The 26,751-nt window shown below is 38.0% G+C and overlaps 1 protein-coding gene across 3 annotated transcripts; it reads right to left on the bottom strand.

The window, feature by feature from the left end:
* Window positions 1-18: 18 nt before the first annotated feature.
* On the bottom strand, window positions 19-26,751 carry TMX4 (thioredoxin related transmembrane protein 4). Of its 3 annotated transcripts, none has more exons than XM_075088209.1 (8): window positions 26,516-26,751; window positions 17,654-17,769; window positions 12,828-12,873; window positions 11,155-11,283; window positions 10,140-10,185; window positions 7,881-7,982; window positions 5,507-5,570; window positions 19-4,175 (listed from the first exon to the last, which is right to left on the bottom strand). In XM_075088209.1, the coding sequence occupies exons 1-8, from the start codon at window positions 26,710-26,712 to the stop codon at window positions 3,889-3,891; spliced, it is 987 nt and encodes a 328-aa protein (XP_074944310.1). In that variant the 5' UTR covers window positions 26,713-26,751; the 3' UTR covers window positions 19-3,888. The 3 variants fall into 3 exon arrangements, with proteins under 3 accessions (XP_074944310.1, XP_074944312.1, XP_074944311.1); XM_075088211.1 differs by lacking the exon at window positions 26,516-26,751 and adding an exon at window positions 18,945-19,053; XM_075088210.1 differs by lacking the exon at window positions 7,881-7,982.

A 26,751-nucleotide genomic window follows, 5' to 3' on the forward strand; every position in this document is an offset into this window, starting at 1 on the left:
TGAAAACTAACTACAAGATGATCATACATACAAAATTTATATGGAATTTTGGTAAAAATACCAGTAGTATAAATTTGCAACACTTTCATATGAAAGACAAGCCTGTATAACATTTCCACGAAGAAAGCCCACATTACAAGTGCTGCCCAGCACAGGTGCAGCATATACAGAGTACTCCAAGACACACATGCAAGTTTCACACAAATACCAAGGACAGGAGTTTTGAAAGGCTATATGTATTTCTAGCCTCTTTAAAAAGTAACCCACTGGATCTTTTTAATTACTTGCTTTTAAGCATTCGTGTTCAGCTCCATCAGGGAGTGGTTTTCAGAGTGGCATGCATCCCATTTGAAATTTAAATCGGTTCTCAAAAATCTTAAGTCAGTTTTGACATACAGCTCTAATTTACAAGCCTTACAGCCCTATCCTTACTCAAAACATTTTGAACAGTGGTAGCAGCAGCTTCTCCGACGATATTTTGTCCATACTGAGATTGCAAGAACGAGTTCCATTTTTAAAAAATTAATCATAACAGAGGGCAGAGAGACTCAGGCTGCACAAGAGGTTGATATCAACTTTTTTTTTGAAACAGACCAAGTTTAATACTATTGTAATACTCTAATTAGTACCATACTTGCATGATTCAATTAAAATGTGTTTTAGGGGAAAAATAACCCTAATTCTGGAAGGTAACATCACACTCACTGCATAGCTAGTGGTCTTTCTGTTCAACACAAATTTAGCATTTACAGCATTTGCTACAAGTGTTAGTCACACTTGACTATGTCCAGTATCATGCGACAATATTTATCCTACAAATGTTCAACTAAGTTGGAGATACCAATGGTTGCATAGCACCTGTTTTTCTAAAGTCTTAATCACAACTTACTGATCTTTGTAATCAGATACTCCAATACACATCAAATACAGTCAAACCCAAGGTAGCATCATTATTCCCTATTTTATTCATAAAAACACAGGAGCAATGACATACACATGTTCAAGAAACCTTGGAAGCCTAAAATTGCTCATTTCCATATTCACAAGACTGATCTATGAAGAGAAACTGCTGTGACTTGCCACCTGCTTACTTAATCCTTGCCCATCAGAGAGGGATCTTGCAGTTAGGTCTATTAGGATGGAAAATTCTTAATATCTTCACTTGAAATAATCTAAACTTAAATGACATGCAAAAACAGAGGAAATGTAAGCAGACACTCAAGAGAATCACCACACACAGGAGCTTCTGATCTTTCCCACAGCACCTCATAAACCCTGTATCTTGTAGGACAAAGTATAACTTGTGGATTTTTAAAATTCAAAGACACTGTAATGAAATTCAACTCTTGTGAGAGCACCTTATTTGTTTGAACATTCAGAAAGCTCAAACACCTCATCTTGAGCACTGAAGAGAGGTATACCTGACTTTTTAATACTTCATATTCCCAACAGCATACAAACAAAGCCACCATGAGATACAAGGATGTTCTGTGCCTTTTAAAGTTAAAACCTCTTTAAACAGCTAAAAGATGATTTTAGATTACTAGCACCACATTATTACAAAAGCGAAGAGAAATTGCAACAGAATTTAATATTGACATGCTCCTTCCTACACAGAGTATCACAAGACCCTATAGAGTATAAAAATATCCTCTTCGGTACGTAACCAAAGTCACCATTGCCCTCAATCTGTGCTGGATACAGTCCCACATATTTTTAGCATCTCAGTTTTGGATCCATGACTGAGGGGATATGCCTATTCTTGTCTTACGCAAGTCCACATAACTGAATATACACACCGACTGCTGCCCATCTCACGAAATATGATTAAAATCTTGTTTGCATTTTAGACTTTTATGAGCTCCTGATGCACAGATAAAAAAAGCAAATACATCATGGAAACAACAAATCTGTACTCTCTGCTTTTATGTGCACAGTTCTTCCCTGCAGACTACAGTGGCCACAGTTCTGTTCTTTCTGCAAATAAAAGCTTAGCTAGAGTTTGGGGTTTTTTTTTTACTTTTCTTTTTTTAAAAGCTGCTATGTACTTCAACTGCTCCTGAGTTCTGCTGTCAGGAAGCTTCTACGATTGCTCAGTTACATGGGACAATGCCCAAATAACAGAAGACAAGCTGTTCTCATTATAGTGCAACATATATTATCAACTCTATGTTTGCACTATGTGAAAGCATATTTACATGTCCACTACATGAAATTCAAGCTCCAGACTAAAAACTTCCCTTAAGAAAATTCATATTCAATGTATGCAGCACAATTTTGTCCTTTGCACAGTTGTTAACAGACAAATGCAAAGTTTCTACCATATGGTTCCAAGACACAAATATACAATAGAACACAGACAGCAAAAGTTAAGCTTTCTTAGTAAATATGCTCTTTATGAGCATTTAAAACCAAACCAAAACAAAAATCAAAAACAACTTTCAACACAAATTGGCCCTACTGATCTCAGTCTCAAAGGAAACCAGCATTTTGCACTTGCAATTTGTCTCTTCTCATGAGATTATTTCATCTGTTTATTCTTGAAGAACAAGATGAAATTCATGCATGTTAGCAAGGTTTATGCAATATATATTAAAAAACCCAAGATTAAGATACATCTTACGCACATGATAACACATCAACAAAATAGGGATTTTCAGGACCTCACTCTAGGTATTCCTTACAAAAAAAGCCTTATATGTTAACCAAGTCAAAGGAGGTAAATACTGATATTTTTAATGACTTAAGTCTGCTAACCATACCTAATGCTGTCTACCTGGCAAGCCATTTTCACTTTACACAGTTCAATAGACATTTATCTTGATATAAGTAGCAAAACCAAAAGCTTTCTCCACACTACCCACCCATGCCTCCCTCATTTCCTAATATGTCAATTCCAGTGGCATGTCAATTCCAGTAGAAAAGTGATCAAAGGTAAAACCTTAATTGCCTCTTCAGTTAATATTACTAAAGCAGTTTGAGTTCTGCCAAAAGTATTCTGAGCTGGAAATGGAAGAACCGCATTGCATATGACAAGCTCGCACTGGCAAGAAATATACAACTTACAGACTGCAAAGTGACTTGCTACAACCTCTTGTAGAGGGAGGGGGGTGAAAATCATGTTTTGGCAAAAAAAAAACCCTGACCAAAATGATGTCCTTTAAACCTTCTAAAAGTTCAAACGTATTTTAAACATTTAGCTGCCACTCTTTCTCAGCCTGAGGTTTTCAATTACTCAAACTCCTTGAGTCAAAAAAACTCAGCTGGCAAGCTTGAGCTCTGCAGCATGCCTCCAAATTACCAAAAACTGAAAAATCTGGGGGCATACTGTATGATAAAATTTCAAAACAAATATTAATAAAATGAAAGAGAAAGGTGCTTCAGTAGAAAGCGATAAAAATAAGCCCATCATACACATTTTTAATAGAAGACTAGTAAGGTGCCTTCTCTCACTACTGTATCACTATCTGGTGTTCCTGTGGCATTTGGAAACACTTTTTCAGACAGAAAAGCCACAGTCCTGCCAAGCTACTGCAAAGAGTTCAAAGTTTTGATCTTGCTTAAATTACTACTTACAAAGGAACACAAGCATAGATGCACATTTTATAGCTGGTGAACTGAGACTCTGTTCCACACCTTTTCTCTTAGAAGACTTCAAACCGATAAGATACACTTTTTTTTGATTGTCACGGCTAAAGTCGTACAACACAGCATATGTGCTTATAAAACAAACCCAATGAGCAAGTATTAGCTTAAAAAAACAGAAGCCTGCTGACAGAGCAGAGGTTTTACGTAAACACAAACGACAAATCAAGTGTAAGCTTCAGCTTCAGACACAGGGTCTGACACTTCTTTGGTCCAAGTGTACAAAACACGCCACCAAAACAATTATAGTCTGTTATCAGCCACCTGACTTTTACGCTGTCTTAGTGAGCTTTCAGTCTCTGAATCAGCTAAAGGTTGTTCACTTAAGTCTTCCATTTCTTCTTCCCCTGATTCTTTATCAAGTGCTAAATCCTCCTCTGAGTCATCAGCACTTGAATTTGCTGCATCTTCTCCTTCTGAGAAATCTTTTACATCTGCAGTCTCTTCCGCATCCTCTGCGGAAAGCTCTGCAGCCTCCTCCGGTTCTTCTAATGCTGCATTCTCCACATTATCCTTTGTAATGGCTTCCTCTAAATGAAAGAAGAGTTTCAAATACTGAAGTTAGACTGAATCTCAGAACAAAGTCTTTTAAAAAGTTACATCACCGTGTATGTATTCTAAATATTCATTAACATTATTACTGAAGACTTGTATGGGACTGTATTTTCCTTTTTTCCAATTATTTCAAATAAACCTTCAGTAGTATTTCTCCTCCATTTTCATTTGGTCTTCTTGCATATCAGACATAGATAGCTTTGGTTTTCCTCCACCAAGTTACAAACTAAAGACAGATCAGTTTTACTTGGCTCCTTAAAGAGGTATAATTATCACACAAATCAGTGGGAAAGCGATACTGGTAAGCTCTGTCAGGTAACAGCTGCTGTTGAGTCCACCAGCCAGCTGGATAGCATACTGAAAACACACGTATGTGTACTTGTTATTTTGATAGTGATGAATATCTAAGATTTTGCCGATAATTTTGCACACTTATGAATTCTAGATTTGGCTAAAGTCTTGTTGACAAGTGTCACAGATGCTGCTTCATCTTCAACAGCAAACAAATACACACAAATAAAACAATTTTTTAAATTACAGTGAAGTTTTGACTCTCACTTAATAGCACAAACATACCAAAAGGAGTTCTGGAGCTTAATACACATCTGGTGCTGACAAGCAACTTGATTTCATGTGCAAGTTTTTACCTCCCAAGTTCATGGAAAGCAGAATGCTATGCAGATGCCCTCTCACTAAGGATCAGAAAGGTATAGGTTTTCTTTTATTTGAAGGAGATGCAACACCTTTTCCTGTCCCCACACCTGCAGTCTCTAGGTTAATTTGTTTCCCTCTAACTTCTCCTTTCCCCAACCACAAATTATGTAGAGAATTTTGCAGGTTCAGGATGTTGCATCTCCTAATGCAGTATACAGAGTGTATATTAGGATGTGGAAGTATCCTGCCAAAGCAAATTCCTTTCCATATTTAAGCAATAGGTCTAGTGAATACGCACCTGCATAATATGCACAAATCCCAGTATCTTTCCTCCCGAGTTCCTCATCTGGAATGCATTTAGCCTCTTCACAGTTGTGGAAGCTAGAACAAATTACTGTCGGTTTGGGGTTTGTGTTTTTGGGTTTGTTTGTGGGTTTTGGGTTTTTCTTCTTCCCTGCTTTGCTATTCTCCTGGTGGGTGCTTTGACATCAATATTTTAGAGCCCAACATATCAACCCTTATCAGTGTGATTAAAATGAATACCTGATTAATGGTTCACATCTAACTTCTTGACAACTAAGAATTTCTTGTCATTGGTTCACATCTAAATTCTCCCTCCTACAAGTGTACATTTAAACTTAAGAATTCTTACCAGATGTTTCAGCTCTGTATCTTGACTTGGATGGGCAAAGGCAGTCTGAAATCAAAACCAGTATCTGTGTAAAGGAAAAAAGGCATTTATTAGCAAACCATCCCAGCAGCCCCTGCGCTATTAAGTATTTTCCTACTCATCCTTTTTAGATAGACATTAAAAAAATTTAGAAAATTGTATTATCTTGCTCAGAGATAAGAGCTGTCCTAAGGAGCTAAATAAAAACACTGAAAAGACACATGTTCTCAGTGCATACCAACCAATATTCTCTGCCTTCTTCAAGTTTTCTGCCCCCTACTTCCCTAAGTTTATTCAGTATTGAAATGGCTTGCACCTTAAGAAGAGGCCCAGAACACAGTTGAGGAATTTTTATTTATTTAGAACTTATGAAACCTTCTTGGTCAAGATTTTCTATATTTTGCGATGTTATTCAATTCCTACCCCATCTCCCCAATACACGATGTGCACTTCCACCTTTTGTGCCCAATTCTGTCTTTTAGGGTTTTGTTGTTATTTAAAGCAGCCTAGTGTAGAACACATACAGTCAAAATGCAAGGAAGATTTGTGTCTCATTGTTATGTGCTAAGAATAATGCAAAGGAAAGAAGAGAGACAGATGATGTTAAAGAAATATATTTCAATCATCGAAAAGCTTTTCTAAAAAGCTGAGAGATTAACTTTACTTTTTTTCAGCTTCTCCAGGCTTGGGATTTTTTAGTGAAGGAGGAAGAAGGACAGATTTTTTTAAAATCATCATATTCATTTGCTCCTAGTTACACTAACTTGATTTGCAATCATTTTTGGTGATAAAAATCTACCATCCAGAAAAATGGAGCTGCTTAAGTTGTATAATGAAAGCCATTTGCTCATGTGTAACTTCTGTACACATATTGTGTATAAAAATGTGGTTTTGCCTAAATACACACACTCTACTTTTAAATCACTTCTCTGTACTATCGAGAAACACTCATGTAGTTTTTCTTTATTTCACTAATGCTAATATTTGGGCTGAAGGGCAGAGATCCAAGTGCCAGAAACAACCTTTACACTTCCTACATGGACCAGCAATTTAGTAGTCAGTTAAACCACTTCTCAGCATAACTGTTTTAAACTGTCTTTGCAGTTGTATAACACACTTGTGGACCAAACAACTAATCTGAAAGAACTTCTATTCCCATCTATAGCTCCTTTTCCAGCTCAGTTTCTCGTTTGATTTTGATATTGGAGAGGTCATAGAGCAACATCATTCAAATGTTCTGAGAGGAAATAATGCCAGCTCCACAAGTAGAGCAACTTTGAACTGTTTCCACTGATGAAACAACATAGGGCTTAGGATATGTTCCTTAACATTCACATATATAGCTAACAGGTTTGTTTGAATAACCTTGATGTTTTGAAGATTGATACAGGAATGCACCAGTTCTAGTTAGTAACAAGAAAGGTCAGATTTTTCAATTGCTAATGAGAACTCAAACGAAAAGAACACAGGGGAGAAAGAAGTGAAGTCAGATTTTATTAAAACCAAGCTGTAACCACAAAGCTATGCCCTGGAAGAGAGTAAATCAATGAAACCCCCAAACCTTCAAAGCCTTTCGAAAAATATTTTCATCTTTTCGTGTAACAGTGCAGCAGCATACTTATGTTGCTAACTCCCACAAATACAATCCCACTCCAGCTAATAAAAATCTCTCCACAAAGCCACTGTTTTGAGAAAGTTAGAGTCTTTACACAAGTCTGACCATGCACATTCAAGCCTTAAGTAGAAAAGGCTTGGATATAAAAGGCCAATATAAAAATCACTTGTTTAGTGGATGGACTAAACAAGTCTAATATGAAGCATGAATGTCATAAAAAGGTTAACTTATCTGAGTGAACCAGTCTTTACTTTTACCAGAAGTAAGTTACAACACTAGAGAGCAGATGTGCAGTACTGAATACTTAAGTAATTTTAATAGAAGAGAATACACTAGAGAATTTCAGTAGGAAGGAACCTACAATGATCATCTCGTCCAACTGCCTGACCGATTCAGGGTTAACCAAAAGTTAAAGCATGGTATTGAGGGCACTGTCCAAATGCCACTTAAACACTGTGACAGGCTTGGGGCATCACCCACCTCTCTAGGAAGCCTGTTCCAGTGTTTGACCATCCTCTCAGTAAAGAAATGCTTCCTCGTGTCCAGTCTGAACCTCCCCGGCACAGCTCTGAACCACTCCCATGCATCCTATCACTGGATATCAGGGAGAAGAGCTACATCATTAAAATAAGGTACTTTGGTACATCTTATCAGTGAAGTTTATTCTCTTTTTTTTCCACAAGTTAATGCAAAGCAAAAGTTCAGGGTAACTCAGAAAAAGAAAGTAAAATGCTTTCTTACCAAACCCAGGAACAGGCCAATCAATAAGGTAGCTAAGATGAAGATTGCATAAGAAATCCAGGCATGAACTCCAAGAGTACCAGTGAGGTAGCTATGAATTTGCTGGAAATGAGAACAACATACTTAACCTCACACCTAACACCACTTATGATTTATACTGCTGTCACCATTATATGAATTGATAGCTAACCAAGACCTTTCATTTAACAGTATTTATACCAAAGTCTTCCCTCTCAAGCCCTAGTCATCCTTCAAAGTGATACTATAATTCGTTTGATACATTAAATCTTGTTTTTCTTTACCAAGTTGTTCACGTTAAAAGGGTTTTTAAGCAAAGGATGCCCAATTCCTTCTTGCTAAGGTACTCAGCATTAGAAATGCCATACATAATCTTACTGTGGATTAATGTAAGAGGAAGGCTCAGAGCATACAGGAAAGTATCACAACATTCTTGATCCTTATATTCTGTAAGAGGGTGGCAACTGTTGGAGACAGGCTATTGGGCTTGATGAACCCATGGCATGAAGATCTGCACATCTGTTATGGCCTCTGTTGTAGAAAGGAGACCGTTCACCATTTCAGAACCAAAAAAGCAACTAAGGTTAAAAGCAAGTGTCCTTTTATACCCCCTTCACAAGCACATCACCAAGTGGAAAAAAATCTCATAACCTCATGCAGAGCTTTATCCCCATAATCACATCTGGGAAGCAGAGTGGTAGGCGCTTAAAGTTGCACAAGATCTAAATACATACTTAAATTTGGGAATTAATTTGTTAACTAGAACTGAGCCATTTAGCTCTTAGTCAAGCTCTTTAGTTCTTAAGTGAGCCACCCATTCTAAGCAGATACTGAATAAGTGATTTCATTTACAATCTAAAGAGAATAATCCAAAAACAATATTAAGATTCCCTTGAAACTGAAGTGTTCTTAAAACCTGAAAATTCAAGTGACTTAACCAAGCGTCACAGAATCAGATAGTCTGATAGGAAATAAGCTACAACATTAGATCTCTTCCAAGAGTCCTTCCATTAGAAAACAAACCACAATCAACATTTACAAAAGTTTAAATATTGAAATTCCAGGGTCTTTTTTTTAAAATGTCAGAACAGCTTCCAACATTTACTGAAGTACATGCAAGGACAGCACAGCAAGAAGACTGAGGAAATGCACAGCTGAAATATTCATCAAAGCGGAATGCAAATTAAAGAATGTTTCTTCCCAGAGCATTTAATCTTTCCAGAAGGAAACTAGACAGAGACAACAGCATTACGTTACACAGCAATCATGGAAGAGAAAGGCCAGAAGGCTATGAAAAGTTAAAACTATACAATGAAAGAAGGAATCAAAGATAGCTCATAGAGGAAACCTAATAACTGGAAGTTTTGTTTGGTTCTGGGTTAGTTATATGCTTACTGGAAGCGGTACAGACTCAGTTTAAACTACTACATTCATTTTTTTGTAGCACGTTACCATGTTAAGACCTTTTGCTACAATTAGAGTCTCTCAATCTTGGCTATACTTCAAGATTTTGAGGAGTATGTTTTCTGACCAAAACTGGAAAGCTCTGAAAATTCTCAGCATCTGCATGCGACAGGAAAAACTTTGATAGCTCCCAAACAAAAGTGTCTTGAAATATTTTTAAACTCAAAGCATACTTCAGTGTATGGTAAGCATTTCTCCTTTACTTCTGATAATTACCCCACTGTCCAAATTTGTCGTGTTCCTATGCGAATGGTGTTGACAGTTTAAAATCCAGATGCAGAAAGTCTTACTGAAAAATAAAACCATTAACCTTTCTTCTCCTGCATGACACACTATATGTATATTATGCTCTTCTGCAGTCCATTTGCAACTCTTAAAATGAACCTGGGTATAATTTTTAGGAGTAGTATTAAATGAGAGAACCTGGTAGATACTAAATGCGTTCCTGATGTTTACAATCATTTTTGCAGCAGCTCTTAAAAAAACTAATTTATTGTGTTCGCACAGTCTGATAGAACATTTTAGCTATACCAAGAAAATAAGAGTAAGTATTTTTCAGATTGATGATACTCTTTACAATCAAACCGCCATTTTTCCATAATCTTAGTACTATGAAATTTATAGTGCAAAGATACTATACACCCAATGTACAGTAAATGTAAGGAAAATTTAACTCTCAAAATGATAATAAAAATACTCAGGTAGGTTTTGACTTTTAAATAGATTATTCTAAGCATAAAGAGGAGGTATGGAAAACACTACCGCACAGCTACTTACCCTGATCCATCCAGAGAGGTGAAATAGTCCTGCCATGCCATGCATCCTAGAAAACAGAGAAAAGGAAGGAACAGGTTCTAAGACAGACAGAAGTTGTGACGCACAGCAAGTGTCCCAGAAACCAGAAAAAGATTCCATCTATGGACTTTCAATGCCATTCATCCCCTAGTAATTGCCAGAAGGTTACTGTAAATAGGTAGATTTTCTCTGTATTATGTTAATTTAAGCCAGCTCAACACGACGCACTGAAACAGTGACTTGAAAGACAACATCTGAGCATAATCAAGAAATACCCTTTCCACAGCTTAACCCTGCACAGCCATAACCACCTTTTCCCCAGCTCACGGCAGTATGCAGCCCTGTAGCTCCTCTGCCCATTACTAAATATCCTACAGCTCTTCCTCATCCTCAGATGAAAAATAAGGACACCCACTGTATCTTTGACATGAGTTTACACATAACAGCTTCAGCCAGAATGAAATGCAGGGCATTACACATCTCTGGTTCATCTTTTACATCTTGCAACCTATTCTACACTACCTCAAAGCAAATCCAACGCTCTGAAAACAAATTCTGATATACTATGTAAGCACTACAATGTTTCCTATTCCAAGGGAGTACAAAAGACTTCCTTGTAAAGAAAGAAGCAAGAAATTCTTAAAGCTAAAGGCTGTCTGCCCCAAGTAGCCAGAAGTCATGAAGTAAAATTCTACATAAATATACATTTTAAAGATACTGAAACTAACAGTTACATGGTGCTCAATGGCTGTACTTTTTTCTTTATATATTTTTCAAAGATGATATAAACAAGCCTTATGAACATGAACAAAAGCAAGTGTAGAAAACAACCTGCTTTTGAAGGTGAGAATCTGGAAAGCAGGCTGTCAATACAGATTGCTTCTGCGAAGCCTACATATCTAGGGAATAAAGGCCTTTCGTCTCTAAGCTGTCAAAATAGCACCCTTAATGAATAATGAACTATAAAGCATGTTTGTTAATAAAAACGAAGTGTTACATTATAGAAGATGGAGACTTCCATCCTGCTACAGGCTCCACAGCTTCCCATTTTCTCTCTAAAACATAACCTTGAAGGTCTTCCAATGTCCGTGAGCCTCGGTATCTGCGAAATACTCCATCGTTTGCACTAAAAACCAAAAACACGCATTAACAGAGACATCCCTTAAACTGCATCTATGGTAAAAAGCAAAAAAAACCCAAAAAACTCACAAACATTATGGATTTGGCTTTCTAAGCAAGTTGAACACCTAAGCATCATGTAATCCACAATGGAAGGTCTCAGCTTTTAAACAGCATGAGCTTTTGCCATTTATTAAAACATGCTATTTTTCTTAAATAAGAATTCACTCGCACTACAGCAAATACAAAGCACATGAGGTTAACAACTAAATCCTTTTTTAAACACAACTCAAAATTAAAAGTGTGCATATGTGTGTGTATATACATGCACAACTCAGAATACCATGACTTAAAAAAGGGTTGAATATTCAAAGGATGATATCTTTTTATTGGATAAGAGTTATAGAAAACATCTTTCCTGATCTGTTTTGTATTGATAGTATTGATAACATAGTATTGATAACATAGTATTGATAACATAGTATTGATAACATAGTATTGATAACATAGTATTGATAACATAGTATTGATAACATAGTATTGATAACATAGTATTGATAACATAGTATTGATAACATAGTATTGATAACATAGTATTGATAACATAGTATTGATAACATAGTATTGATAACATAGTATTGATAACATAGTATTGATAACATAGTATTGATAACATAGTATTGATAACATAGTATTGATAACATAGTATTGATAACATAGTATTGATAACATAGTATTGATAACATAGTATTGATAACATAGTATTGATAACATAGTATTGATAACATAGTATTGATAACATAGTATTGATAACATAGTATTGATAACATAGTATTGATAACATAGTATTGATAACATAGTATTGATAACATAGTATTGATAACATAGGAACTGAGTAAAGTCACTTAAACTAAAGAGCCTCAGATGAGGACTTTTCAATGTAATCAATGCAAAGCTCTAAACAATAACCTCAAGTCAAATAAAAAGTCACTATACCTTCATTTTCATTCGCAGTTCAGAGTTACAGTTTGAAACAAGTGACAACTATGAGTCAACAGCTACATATTGGTACCTAGTCAACACATGAAGAGTTCTAGCAGTAAGATAATGTATGTTTGTGTTTGTCATTGTTATGATTGTACAACAGTGGAAAGTTTCTGTACTGTTTTACATGCAATCTATGCAGTCAGTTATGCAAATGAGAAGTTTTAGTAACACTTACATAAGGTCAAGCATGTCTGCTCACATACAGTCAGGTTTTTAGAAGCCAATACGGCAAACTTGCACCAATTTTTACAAATGCTATTAAATATTTCCAGACTGAAAAAACATCACTTATCTAGGTACAAAACTGTCAGGAGAACCTTCCACCATAAGTTAAAAATACATACTTGACATTCATTAAATGCTTTGAGCTCCTGAGAAATGTTTTAGAGATTGACAGAAGTGAAATAAGTCAGTTGTTCATTATATCTTCTATGCCACTGTTTGAACGGGACAGGAAAAAAGAATACATACTGAAACAGACAACTCCTAGTATGACACACTTACTGGTAAATTGTAGGAAGTGTTGTGACAAAGAAACGACCACTCAAGCCTAGAAGGGAGGAAAAAAAACACATCAAACCATTAAGTAAAAGTGAAATTTCTCAGCATTCTGACTTATCTATAAATACCTACAGATCTGTATTTGTTGACTAGAAAGCAGCACACCACATAGCTTTTACCACTGTTTTGTAAATACAGGCTTACAGTTTGTCTTCAGAAATGCTACAAATAGTAATAGATATTACATACTCTTGACAAATTAGGGAAAAATGCTTACATTGAACAATGCTTACTACAGGGTAATTTTTCTACATGGATTTCACTAATCAATATTTGCACACAGCTGAAGTTTTTGACCAGACCAGCAGTGTGCCCCTACAACCAAGAGAAAAAAGAACGACACAAATGCACCCATATTCCAGTCCTTGCATCTGCGTGTAGTTTCATCCAGATGACCTTTGTTTCACCTAGAAGGTTGGGCCACTAACGATGATAGCAATGACTTAAACTTTACAAACTCTGGCCCCAATTTTAATTCATCCTCTAGCTGATTTTAAGTGATTGAGAGCCACACATTTCAGATCTCAAGTACTTCAAGTCATTAAATAATCTTTGCATTTGATTGTTTGTTTCTTCCAAATAATTCACATACACTGCACAACCACTCTGTTCTTATATCCTGTAGGAAGGCTCAGTCCCTCTCAAACATATCTGTAGCAAGACAATGTTTAGGATGTTCCTAGCTTTTTTCTTCCTTCCCATACATTAGTCCTCTACAGGTAAATACAAATGGTATACCAACAGATTGATAATAAAGCTTGGGAGGTCTCAGGATTCTGTTCTCTAAAATATTCCAAGTTTAAGCCACAAGAATAATTTTTAACATCATCTATAAGGGTGGGGCATATCAGCATTTTGAACATCAGACTAAGACAGAAGAAAGACCAAAAAGTTTGAAGTAGGGCTTCAAGAGGCAGACTGGAATTGATCCCTACTCTGAAAGTAGGTGTTTCACTGACTGGCAGATCTAAAGTCATTTTTTTTTTTCCAAGCATCACCCTAGACAGTGACAACATAATGGAACTCACAGGACAGAAAAATTATCCAAATAATCAAAAAGCAGCTTGTATAGGGAGGTGGTGTTGGAAGTTCTCTGGCCTTTGTCATGGTTCAGCCTCAGCTGGCAACTGAACACCACGCAGCCGCTCGCTCACCCACCCCCCCCACCCCTGTGGGATGGGGAAGAGAATCGGATGAGCTAAAGAACTTGTGGGTTGAGATAAGCACAGTTTAATGATTACAATAAAATGATGATGATAAATGATTATGATAATAATGACAATAATGTTAATATAATAAAAGGGAAAAGGAAGGAAAGGGAAAAACAGGGAAAAAAACCGCAGAAACATGAACGATACAACCGCTCACCACCCGCCGACCGACGCTGCCCGTCCCCGAGCCGCGATTGCTCCCTCCCTCCCCCGGCCAGCCCCTCCCAGGTAGCATACTGGGCATGACGTTACATGATATGGAATATCCCTTTGGTCAGTTTGAATCCGCTCTCTTAGCTGTGCCCCCTCCCCTCCCAGCTTCTTGTGCACCCAGCAGAGCATGGGAGGCTAGACATGTCCTTGACTAGTATAAGCGCTACCCAGCAACAGCCTAAACATCTGTGTGTTATCTCAACAGGTTTTTTTTTCCATGCTAATTTCAAAGCACAGCACTATACCAGCTAGAGTGAAGAAAATTAACTCTATCCCAGCTGAAACCATGACACCTTCCACTAAGTACTGCTACAGAGTAATAGGTGCAAGTGCTTCCAGCTTCACTGCTGTGTTAGGTACACCATCGAAGATCTCCCAGTGCATAGCTTAATTGGAAAAGAGCTGCATTCTGCAGCTTACCTTATTCTTCACTACCTCCCATCAGTAAGGGTTACATTCCTCTAACCGGCAATTGCCAGTCATGTAACGTATCACTGTAAAGAGTACAAATCAGTTACTTCTCCTTTTACAAATTTCTGTGAAAATCTTTTGGAAAACTAAGTCCTTATTTGGCTTTCAATAAAGCAAACATCTTTTGGCACCAGGAAGTTAGTCATGGAAAAGTACTGTCACAGCAGAGTTTCTGCCTTTAGAGACAAAGACAAGCGATACTGAACTAAGCCAAGTATTTCTAAAAGTTTCAGTAGCAATGTTTTTCCTAGTGTGAGTTCCCCTATGGAATAGGCAAAAAAGGGTTGTGGGGTTTTTTTTTTTTTGAAGATGCTTAAATCAAACCAAGTGTTGGCATCTTTTAAGTCTTCCTAATTTCAATTCTTCAGCTTTCTGCCTTTATTGCTATCAGAGGCAGGGTGGTGGAAAACTTTGTAAAACAGCTAAAAGCTGAACCAGCACAGGGAGGTATAAAGTAAACAAAAACACAAGTGCAACAGTACAATTAATCAAGCAGAAAGCACAGCTGCACAAGGAAAACTAGGTGGAGAGCCAGAAGGAAGCATAAGAGCAGAGAAAGTCATAGGAACACTGAAAGACTCTCCAAAGGTCTTAAAAATGCTAGTCAGAGAAACAAAAAACAAGATGGTTAGCTTAAATCTCTCTTACCACTTGTCTATCCTAGAACAAATACCAATGGTCTCAGAATGAACAATTAAATCTATAAAATATAAAATCTGTTTCCAAAATGCGTCTAGGCATCCCCAACACTTTAGCTGGAGGTTTGTTGCTTATCTAAAGCACCTCCTTAGAACAGTAAATCGAGATAGCTAAGAACAGACAGTAAATTGTTCTGCTGCATATTTAATACAAGCTTGAACTGAAACACAGTTTAGCATCTGTCTTTGCAAATCAAAAACTGACATACATCTGTTATGAAGTCAACAGCTAATCAGAGAAAAAACTTCCGTATTTGCACCCCCCCTCCAAAAAAACCCCAAAAACTAAAGAATATAGGTGCCATCTAAAAATACAGCTGCCTGCATCAAACGAATACTCAAAGATGATTACGGAAGATCCAGGAAGTCTTGTTTTAAATCACAGGTAAATGTTGTGATAGGGAGCTTAAGAAAGGCATCACAAATATACAAAACTGAGATCCAGAAGCATCTCCATTACTTGCTCTTGAAATACTGAATGTTTCAACAGAAAAGATGTACTGAAGTGCTGCTTCTTTCCTCATCAAGTGACTGAGATACACTGCAAAACCTTTAAGGCTCTGGTGGATTCATTCTTTGGGCATCTGCCATAATTAAGCACCATGAATGGCTAGTTTCTCCTGCAGATTTTAAGTCCAATTTTACGCAACTCTGCACTCATCTGGTGGTTTTCCCGTAATTTAACACATTTTGACTACTCTCAATTTGATGAAGGGGTTACATAACCAAAGCTAATTAAGGTACCCATTGTGCAAGCAAGAACAGGAGATAGAGCACTTAAAGCATGCCAACCGAAAGGCTGAAACATAAGCCTATAGTAAAAATACCTCAATAACTTTGGAAAGCTTCCAAAGGAGCTTATATACGTTCAAAACTACATCAGCACTAAATGGCAACTATGTAATAAATCTTCATTTTCCAGTCTGAATATTCATTATCTTTAGAAGTGGCAACAGTTCTCATGCTTTGTGCTGAACTGAGTATTGTAGGTATATTCCTCATGCTTTGGTACAAGTTCTTCATTTGGGGGGAGTTCTTTGAATTGCAAAGTCAAACACCTTCAGAAGTCAAGACTCTCAGCAACATTAGAAATTGAAATATTTAAGGAACTTCTGGTTAAAAGTCACTTCTAAGATCTTAAGAATCTGGATCACTCAGTAGTTAGACAAATTTAGTCCAGAGACCCCTTCAGGTCCCAACACTGCCACTGAAGTTTTTTACCAGGAAGAAAAACTCTTTTGAGATCTCAAGTATTTATTTTTACAGCCTCGCTTCTGAAAGTGCATTTTTAAGTTAGTCATATCCAAATGAACACTGCATAAGCAAAAGAACCTCTGTCTAACTGGGAGAAAATAACAGGATAGGATTATAATGGATCCCAATTTGCAGCCTGAACTCCAGAATAACTATTACATCTTCCTCACACTTTATAAGGAGGAGAAGAGAAAAAAATTCAGTAAAGTTTAGCCTTTTTATTCTAGTAACATCTCTGCCTAACTCTGTTAGGCAGATTTCTGATAAAATCTTTTATCCTCTCAAAGCCAAAACAAGCATGAGGCCATCCCAAGAGATGCAGAGGTTTAAACAATATTGGTACTGCTTACACAAACACAAGTTCAAAACTTTGAAGGAAGTCACTAAAGGAATAAAAAACATCATATTCATGCATCTGTGCATATGTGCATCAGCATCAAAAAAACAGTAAGGTCTGTACTTTAAAGCAGTACTACAGTTAAACAAGACAAACCAGCACCATCATGGAAGAGTTAAGAACTTATTTAAGAAGGTTCACACTGTGGTAATGCTACCACACCCTGAAACTGTCACTAACTGGAGGCTACAGAACTGGATTCTTCCAGACAGTTTGGGAGAGGAATGAGACAGGCAGCAGCTTTCAGTGAAGTAGATTAAAATAGAGAATAAGTCCCTTTTAATACAGTATTAAGCCAGATCACTCCCCCAGTCCTTCAGATTGAATTTATAAACTTAGGCTCACAGCTATGAACTATATGGAGAAACAAATGTGGATAATGTTATTTTGATTTAGAAACTTCTTTTCTGACTTGCCTGGTATCCCAGGTACTCCAGTAAAATAAAACACACTCCACTCCCAGATATTAAGTAGTACTTATATTGAATAGTTCCTTTTATTAAAACACACTATTTCATACTATACCTGGTTCTTGAGTGACATCCACTTTTCCCACAGTGATATCTAGGCGTTCGCTTTCCTTTGCAAAACTCTCCCATGTCAACTCAATCTGTTGACAAGCTGGACACCAAGGAGCATAGCTAAAGTGGGAAAATAGGTTAAATATTTTAATATTCTTATAGACATTCAAATTTATTTACCATACAGAGAAAATACAAACACATCAATCACAAAGGAAAAAAGCCTACAGTCTTTCTTAATCAAGTCTACTAAGACAATCAAGTAGCATTTTTTAATCCATCCCTACATTCCTGCTCATGTTATTAAAACAAAAGCATATCTCCAGATTTGAGAAATTCATATCCAAACCCACCACCACTTTTGATTTTTTTCTATTTACATATGAAATAAATCCATTTCCATAGCAGCTATCTGAACTACTGAAGCCAGGCTGTCCTCTGAAGCAGCATCCTTCAGTGCAACATTCTGTATTTATTTCCCACACCTCAGAACTTTTATAAATTACATTTGCCTTAGCCCACTACTCAATACATCAAGGCATGCCCTTTTTAAAGATTTAAAAAGAATGCACATCAAATTCCTACTACTCATACTGATTGTCTTTCTCAAGTCTTGGGGTTTTTATTTTTCCGTCAGGATTAATTTCAGCAAAATAAGAAACCATGTTTCAAGACCTGAGTTTTCTACACTACCAACTGCAATAATCAAACCAAGTTTGCAGTTGTTATTGATAATATCAGCAGGGAGACAGCTAATATGAAAAGACAAAATCAGATAACACTTAAGTGTTGGTAAGTGTTTATTTGCCATCATTATGCATTTTACCCTCACTTGGTTGACAAAGCCTGTGTCAAACCTCTGCAGCTTGCAATGGTCTGTTATATATGCAATCAAAGTAACACAGAACAGCTAGGTATAGTGTGTAACTCAGCATGGCAATTGCCCATACACAGATTTACCCTTTTACAAATGAACAGGGACCTTTACATGGCTTTTATTGGTGGGGGTGGAAGTATAAATGTAGATATGCAGGTTTCTGATACCAGAAGTAGTGGGTCTAGAGATGCACTACTTCTCAAAGTACTCCATACGCACTCATCCATTGTTAACAATCGAAACAAATTTCTTCATAGGCAGAGTCCCATATCCTTTACAGCCAACATAACACTACATTCTAACTGGGAACCTCTACAAGGAGCTCCCTTACTCTTTCAGTTTAGGTCAGATAGTAGTACTGGCAGACAAAGAGCAGCATTTCCTATTCTCAGGCTACCTTCTGATGAGGAATACTTACTTTCTTACTGGCTGCAGACAAATCTCCCCAGCCACCCACAGATGTTTCATGTACTGACTGAACCTAAAACAGGTAATTTCTCACAGAAGAGGTAAAATGAAAATTAGTCTGAGTGCTTCATGGTAGTTTTGAAATCTAAGTATTTAAAAAAAAGAAATCTTGTCACTTGGAAGTCAAAAAGATACGATTTAAAAATGTGTACTGTATTTAACTGTACTAGAAATTTATGATTGTAAGTATGAAAGCCAATATCCTGGGTTTTTGAATCAGCATTATTCTGTGCGAGAACATCTGAAAAAAGTACATAAATCTTATGCTGCCAAGAAACAGACCCTCCGTATCTTTTTTAAAAGATGTTGGAAACAAGTCTCTCACACAGTGCTATTTTCCATTGTGCTGCTGGCCTACAGGGGTGTTTTAATAATAGTTTGACAGATACCGCACTTTACAAACAGTATTATTTTATTACAGTAGCTTGAAGGCTTATCAGTAAGATACTGCATGCATCCATCAGGTAACACTGCTGATGTTGGCCTAAAATTAAAGACAGAAGTTAGAATGTTGTCTAAATTCAGGTTCTCTAGATATGTCAAATTCACACCATGCAATTTTTAAGACTAATACACCCTTTAGCCTGTTTAAGGTGCTACCTGATCATGAAATAGAAATTTGGGCCCTATCAATATTATGTTTACATTTGATATTCATGAGTGTTTCTCCTAAATGAAATGTGAAATAATTCACTACACATGGCTAATATGAATACAACTATAAATAGTTTCTTTAGGTCAAAGCTGCATTAAAATCTACCATATCACAGTTTGGTAGTGACAGAACATAACAATGTTATGTATTTTCTTCACAAAAAGCCTTAGTTGTTGGCTTCCTAGTTTTTATTACCCATATTGGATGTGGGATTGCAACAGTCACATACAATGCTACAAGATCCAGCCACTCAGGCTGAACACTGGCACAGACAATCAGGATTAAAATATTTGCTTTACATTCCTGAAATCACACATCCATTTTTTGCCAACCTGGAAACACCCTGTCCTCACATATACAAGAGAGAACTTGCAACAGACAACAGACTTTTGCAAGAGTTAACTGCTGTTTACTTCAACATCCTCACTTTTCTGAAGCTTTAATGTCTGCATTTGTTACACAGCATTTTAAGCACTATGGGATTCAGGAGTGCCTCCTGGAAATACCGAAAATATTCTATTGCCAAAGCTTTATTGTGTCTCACTCTCAGTCTTACAATACACCCCTTACACTTTCTCTTTTGTTAAGATACAGAAGAGTAAAATACTTCACACTTAGGTTAGCAAAAGTTTCAAAAAACCTGTTGTACCGTGAAGAACTGAAGCCTGAGGAGGTAACACTTTCGAGTAGGCTTCTAATCAATCTTTTAGAACTGTGGCTGATCTGTATTCGTACAGGAGTCATGGTACAACTACCACTCTTATATTCCCCAGAAAAGAACTGTAGGAGCACGAAAGCAAATCCACGTGTGCCATGAAACCTGTCTTCACTACATTTCAGCAAGTCACAAGATGCATGACCAGGTTACAAAAGCAGATGTAATCAAATTTTTTTCTGCCATACTCTGCAGACAGACCAGGAAATAATTAGCACCTCGTTAACACCACCAAATTAGGGCTGTTACTCCTCTAGCTTCTCCCTTTGCACAAGGGGGTACCTTTAACTGTTAACTTGTTGTTTGTGCTGTGCCCTACACCCTACAAGTGTGCCAAGAAAACAGCACTGAGGTCTTTCCAATTTAAAAATCAAAGTCCACTCGAATTGAAACCAAGACCTGGGCACTCAATTAAGGAAAGAAAGTTTTCAGTAGTCTGTCACACATTGAAAAGCAATTTACTGATTTCCACCATTAAAAAAATCAGATTGGAAACACCACATACCTATAAATTACACATTGCCAGGTTACTCACTGCAAGCATGTATCACATATCTCTCAACTTACACCTCCTTTGTGCCATTACATAGCACTAAGTTTTACAACTGAAATATCCTCGTGCACTACCCTCCATAAATAAGGCAACTCACATCTATCTGCTGGTCAGGCCCTCTGCAAGATCAGTTGACATAAGTGAATTCAAATCACTATTTCAAAGTAGACAGGTGTGTTCTAGTTCCTACTCCAAGTCATTACAATACCTGAAGCTTTTTTAGAGGGCATAAAGAAAACAATCCAAACACTAAATCTTAAACTGTTAAAAAGTCAAAAGCAAAGTCTTGGTCTATCTCTGATCTAAAGCATAAAAGACTAAGCTTTGGCTTTCAAACACCAGCAACTTCACTGATGACTGCAATACAAAATAAATAAATACTGAAGTTAAAACCAGTTTAAGCAAACGTGCCATTCAGTCATATCACTACAGAACTCATCAGTAAACACAGAATTTTTTTAATAAGGTGCACTGATACACAGTTTCTAATTCCAAGCCAGCAATCTCTCTTGTAACTGCTTGGCTAGGGAATTCACCACTTCACTCATTTTCAAGTGAATGTAACTGACTCCATTTATCTACTACCACAGTCAGTAACTTTCAGCATTGAACAGATGTAACCTCCAATACCATTCTACACTTTGCTCTGATGGAAATTTCACAAAGTTGCAAGAATCTAGGAACAAAGGAAAAACAGCTTACAGATACAGGCGTCAGAGGATTTGCTGAAGAGAAAACAGCAAAATAGGTAAGATGGAAGTTTCCCTGTTTACTGCAGTTTTTCTCAATTCAAGACACACAACTTTATAAAAGGTACTGCTTACATTAAACCAAAGCTGTTTGCTGGATTTCAGATTGGGAGTAGTATTAAAATTAGAGGTGCAAATGTTGAGACAGTACCTAATTGAATGGTAAAAACAATATCAGAACTAAATAATTACTTTTCTTTTTTTAAGTAGTTTTGCCTTATTGCTACAGAGTTCATAAACACAAAAAAAGAGTGCCTTTCGTCTTTGGGTGTTATCAGGCTTTCATCTTGTTTCTAAACACAGAGGGGTCTTGAGGCAGGATAGGCATTGTTGTAACTTCAACAAAAGATAAGCTTCAGAACGTCAACTATGTTGTTTTAGTCTACTTTTCAAGTGGGCAGGTGGTAGCCAAAGATACAAGTTAGCCCCTGTAATCTACCAATACCTCCCCACCCAAAAACGGTTGCTCCACATCAGCTAAGCAAGTTTGTTGGGGTTTGGTTTTTCTGGGGGGGTGGGGGGAATGGGGGGTGTTTGGTGGGAGATTTTGAGGGTGCGTTTGGTTTTGGTTTTTGTACAACCCCTGAAGCCCTAGCTATCTCAAAGAGCAAGTAAAGGAGGTTTCTTCCCTGCATTCTCCTCTGCAAAGCTTCACTCAAATGCCTTAAATCACAGACAGGCTGCTGAAGTGACAACACACTGAGGTAATGTTCTGAGGAATTTGTTTCAGGGTGCAAGCTCAACCTTATGAATTCCCATGCTACTGTACCTACTTGAGCAACCTGACATCATATCTTTTCCAATAATACCTGAATAAAGGGAGAGAGTAATGGTGTATCATTGGGTGTAATGCACTAGAAGCCAAACAAATTGTATTCTCTAAGACAACATTCAAGAGCTACTTTCCACTTGTTCTACAGCTCAGTAATGAAATGCATTTTAAACTTCCAAGAACAAGACAGGAAACAACGGAGGATATATCATAATCTTTCAGCTCTCTAGTTTCAAAAACAAGGAAAGGGTAAACGTACCATATGCAATAAAAAATGGACACCCCAACTTTCCATTCACAAGAATATTTTTTTAAAGATGGAGAAATTATTTTTAAAATAGAAAGCCGATCACTGAAAAATTATGTGAAATCTTCTAAAACTTCAGCAGATTAAGTTCCATCATTCTACAGGGTTTTAATTTCCCCCCTGCTTTTTGTGTTTTGGCTTTTTTGTGTGTGTGGTTTATTTGTTCTGGTTTCTGGTTTGTTTTTTTTTTTTTTTTTAAGAAAAGGACCAAGAAAAGCCTGGATACTAACAAATCAAGAGGAAGTAGGAGCCTATACTCTCATAAGTAACAGAAAATTCTGAATCTTACTGAACTCTCGATCTAAGCTACAGTCATTGTGAAATAATTTATGGAATTCTTCAGGAGTTTATTTACAGAAAGTGTTTAAAAGCAGTAAAACATGTAAATATCAAAACATTCAGCTAGATTTTTAGCACACTCCCTTGCAACTACAGAGAAAAGTGCCAGTGGGAGGACTAAGCTCTTGCAATAACCTGAACTACTAGATAGCAGGACAATGTTTAATGATAAAAGATAATGAGAAAATGAAATATGAGCCTATGCTACAGGTATGATACGCTAGCCTTGAAAACATGACTATTACTTACACTATTACCCCAATTTTCACCTGGCTAGAATTCAAATAGAAAATTAAGATATTCCTTTATTTTCAGTGCACACAGGACTAAGTCTGTGCTGAAACAAATGGGAACCAAAACATTTAATGTCCTGTGTGGGAACTAAACTAGAGATTTTCTCGATGTGCAAGTTCCTGAAGTACTGCAGGTGCAACAGGAACATATTAAATAGTTTCATTTGTAACCAGAAGCATAAAGACAACAAGAGTACTACTGCGGGGGAGGAGGGTTGTGTGTGTTTTTATCTGCTTCAAAAAGAAGCTGATGTTAAGTTAAGATCAGTCAAGCTTGGAACAAGCTGTGTTTACAAATGCGAAATACACTTTTAAATAAACAGACCAGAAATTAGTTTTCAATATTCAGGATAGACAATATTAAAAATAAAGACAAAGAAGTACCTCATATTAATGAATTATCTTGCAGCTACAGATTAGAAATAAGTCAATAAGGAAACCTTTTATAACAGTTCATTCAGGCATCACACTCCTTCAGCTTCAGCGAGGATCTGTGTGCTGCGACAACAACAGTAAGCAAAAAGCACTGTAATGTCTTTCAGAGACAAAAGTTATCCAGAACATTTTTATCAATGAAATACAGCAGTGCTTCCAGTGCCTGCAATTTTGCCAGCTGTGAATAACCAAATATTTACAAAAAGTCAGCCAAGCATACACACTTCAGCCTAGAGGGATGAAGGAAGAAAAAGCTGATTTCCACTACAAATCCCACACAAGTAATTTCTGACTTAATCTTCTCTGTTTGTGCACCTGAGAACAACAGAAGAATGGTAGCATGCAGTAAATTTGCCTACACTACCTTCACAAATAGAAACACTGACATTAAACAGAAGTAGCAGTACCTGTTCCTACCAGGGCAGAAAGCTTCAAGCCAGTAAACTAAAGCAGGGGACCAAAATAAGTATTTTTTCCATAAAGATCCTATAAACAACATTTGCATCAAAAAAACCCCCAAGTATTCCTTGGAAAACAAAGGTCTTATAAACAAACAGAAGGTTCTTCGAGCAAATGAGGTTTTGATAAACAATACTGCAGTCTTGCCAACAGACCTACCACATGGCACAGAAGGAATCAATGAACTGACATGCAGGACTCTTGTCCAGATCACCAGCTCTAAACCAGATAAGCATCAGTAGAAGCCAAAAATCCATCAGCATGAAAACAGATGCAAGAATCATAAGAAATCAGTACTAGATCTCAAACTCCTGTTTAGACACGGTTGGGAATCTCAAACTCTCACTAACTCAAGAACAGCAGCATTGAGTTAGCATGCTCAATAACATCAAAAGCTCCTTCTCTGCAGAAGCAGAAAGTACTAGAAACATAAAACAGAAAGCAGAACAGAGAACCAAGGACCTTTTACACACTAAACACTGTACATAAAAATAAGTCTAATTCAAGCAATGTAGCAACATGTACCATACTCAGCTAGCACTAAAGCTAATTTTTCCACCATTGCTACTATCAGCTACCTGGCACTCCAAACCAGATGGCAACATTTCAAGTGGAATAAAGACTCAAAGTATTTTAACTGTTTGCTATCACAACCACTTTGATTTCAGTCAGTTCCTCTATTCTTTCTTCTGCAGGGGCATGCACCACTAGTTATTTAAATATTTTCTCTTAGAAATAAAAACTTTGAGTCACCATAAATAACCTTTTTTCCTCCTTAAGAATCATCAACTCGTGTATGAATTGGTAACTTTCCTACAATAGCTTCCACAAAGGACTAGAACGTCAGAAGTGGAAAAATTTCAATCTAGAATATAATAAATTTATTTTCTCCAACTCCAAGATCATCTCTTCCCCCACCTTTTAGAACACAATAAGTGAAAAGGGGAAAAAAAAGACTCAAAAATCAACCCCAAATGGTTAGTCACAACAGTGGGCAGCCCCAGGTCTCCCAATCAGCTATTTCAGGACTGCTCCCATCTATTCACTGATTAACACCAGGTGCCCAGTATGATCCTGAGCAGTCAAGCCATAGGGGAAGTGACAGTCCCTCCCCTAATAAGATACTACAGATAACTCAAATTCAATACTAAAAATTTCAAGCAGCTGGGTCAGTATTTATGAGGGAGCACGAGTCCAGATGTTGATGGGCAACTTAGTTGTTTCAACCTGTTCAAACTCAAGCACTGCCACAGAGGAGTAGTACACATGCCACAGTAAAATCCCATTTCATAGCTGCGCAGCACACATACACCATGTGAGCATATAGCCCACTGAAACTATTTTTATTTAACTGCTATCTTAGAAAATCTCTCAAGTTTCTTTTCCCCCTTCTAGATACAAGGAGGTGAGCTAGCCTCCACACACAAAACGTCGCGGGCATTTCAAGAACAGTATCATGTCACAAGCAAAGCCATGACACCACTACAGTTAGTTAACAGCACTTAAAACCCTGGCCTGCAATAGACAAACCTCTGTATCTGTCACCAGCATAAGGCAGCACTGAAAAGCTAATGAAATCTGATGCATCTCCCTCGAACAACAAGAACTCTAGGAGCAAGGCAGCTGGAAACGAGGGTGTACCAGGATATTATGTAACGCTGCTCTGGAAGCCTACTCCTACTAAACGTTACCTACCAGATTCCTAGCCTGCACAGACCCAGTGAAAGTCCCAAACAGGTCGGCAGCGGAAGGCGCCGTGTCTAACGCTGCTCCCCAGCGGGTAGCTGCCTGGAATAACGGCGCTTAAATGTCATCAGTGACACCAGGGCTTACTGAGACGTGCCCAGTTTAACCTTGGGGCGCTCACGGGCTCCGTGCCCGTACAGAACCACCAGGACCTGAAGGAAAGTTACCTTTATCAGTCCACCTCACGTGATACGAGCGTGTGCCCGCAGGCCAAAGGACCACAGGGCTTGGTGAAAAAGGGGACCACGGGCGCTAGGTGTCCCTGCGTGAGCGCGGCCCGGCGGCTTACTCCCATGCCCCACGCCCCGGAGCAGCCATTGCAGGGGCGGGGAGAGTGCGGGGCCGCTCCCGCACTTCCCCGCGCGGAGCAGGGAAGCCAGCACCCCCGGCCCCTCTGCGGGGCAGGCGTTACCGGCCTTACTTCCTCCCCTGGGCAGGCGCTGAGCACAGGCCACCCCCCAGTCCCGGTGCCTCTGAGGGAAAGCGGCCGTTACTCACAACTCCAACATCCACTGGCCCTGCAACACCAGGCTCCAGTTGGAGCTGCTCAACACTTGCACGCTGTTCCGCGGCTCGCCGGGACTACCCGCCCGGGAGGAGGAGGAGGAAGAGGAGACGGCGGCAGGACCCAGCACTGCTGCAAACAGCAGCACAGCTGCGGAGTTAGGAAGACGCCGCCAGCCACCCGCCGCCATGTTTCAACCCGCCCGCCCCAGGAAGTGAGGGCGCGAGCG

The sequence above is a fragment of the Phalacrocorax aristotelis genome, chromosome 3 (genome assembly GCF_949628215.1).
Source record: "Phalacrocorax aristotelis chromosome 3, bGulAri2.1, whole genome shotgun sequence".
Classification (NCBI taxonomy): domain Eukaryota; kingdom Metazoa; phylum Chordata; class Aves; order Suliformes; family Phalacrocoracidae; genus Phalacrocorax; species Phalacrocorax aristotelis.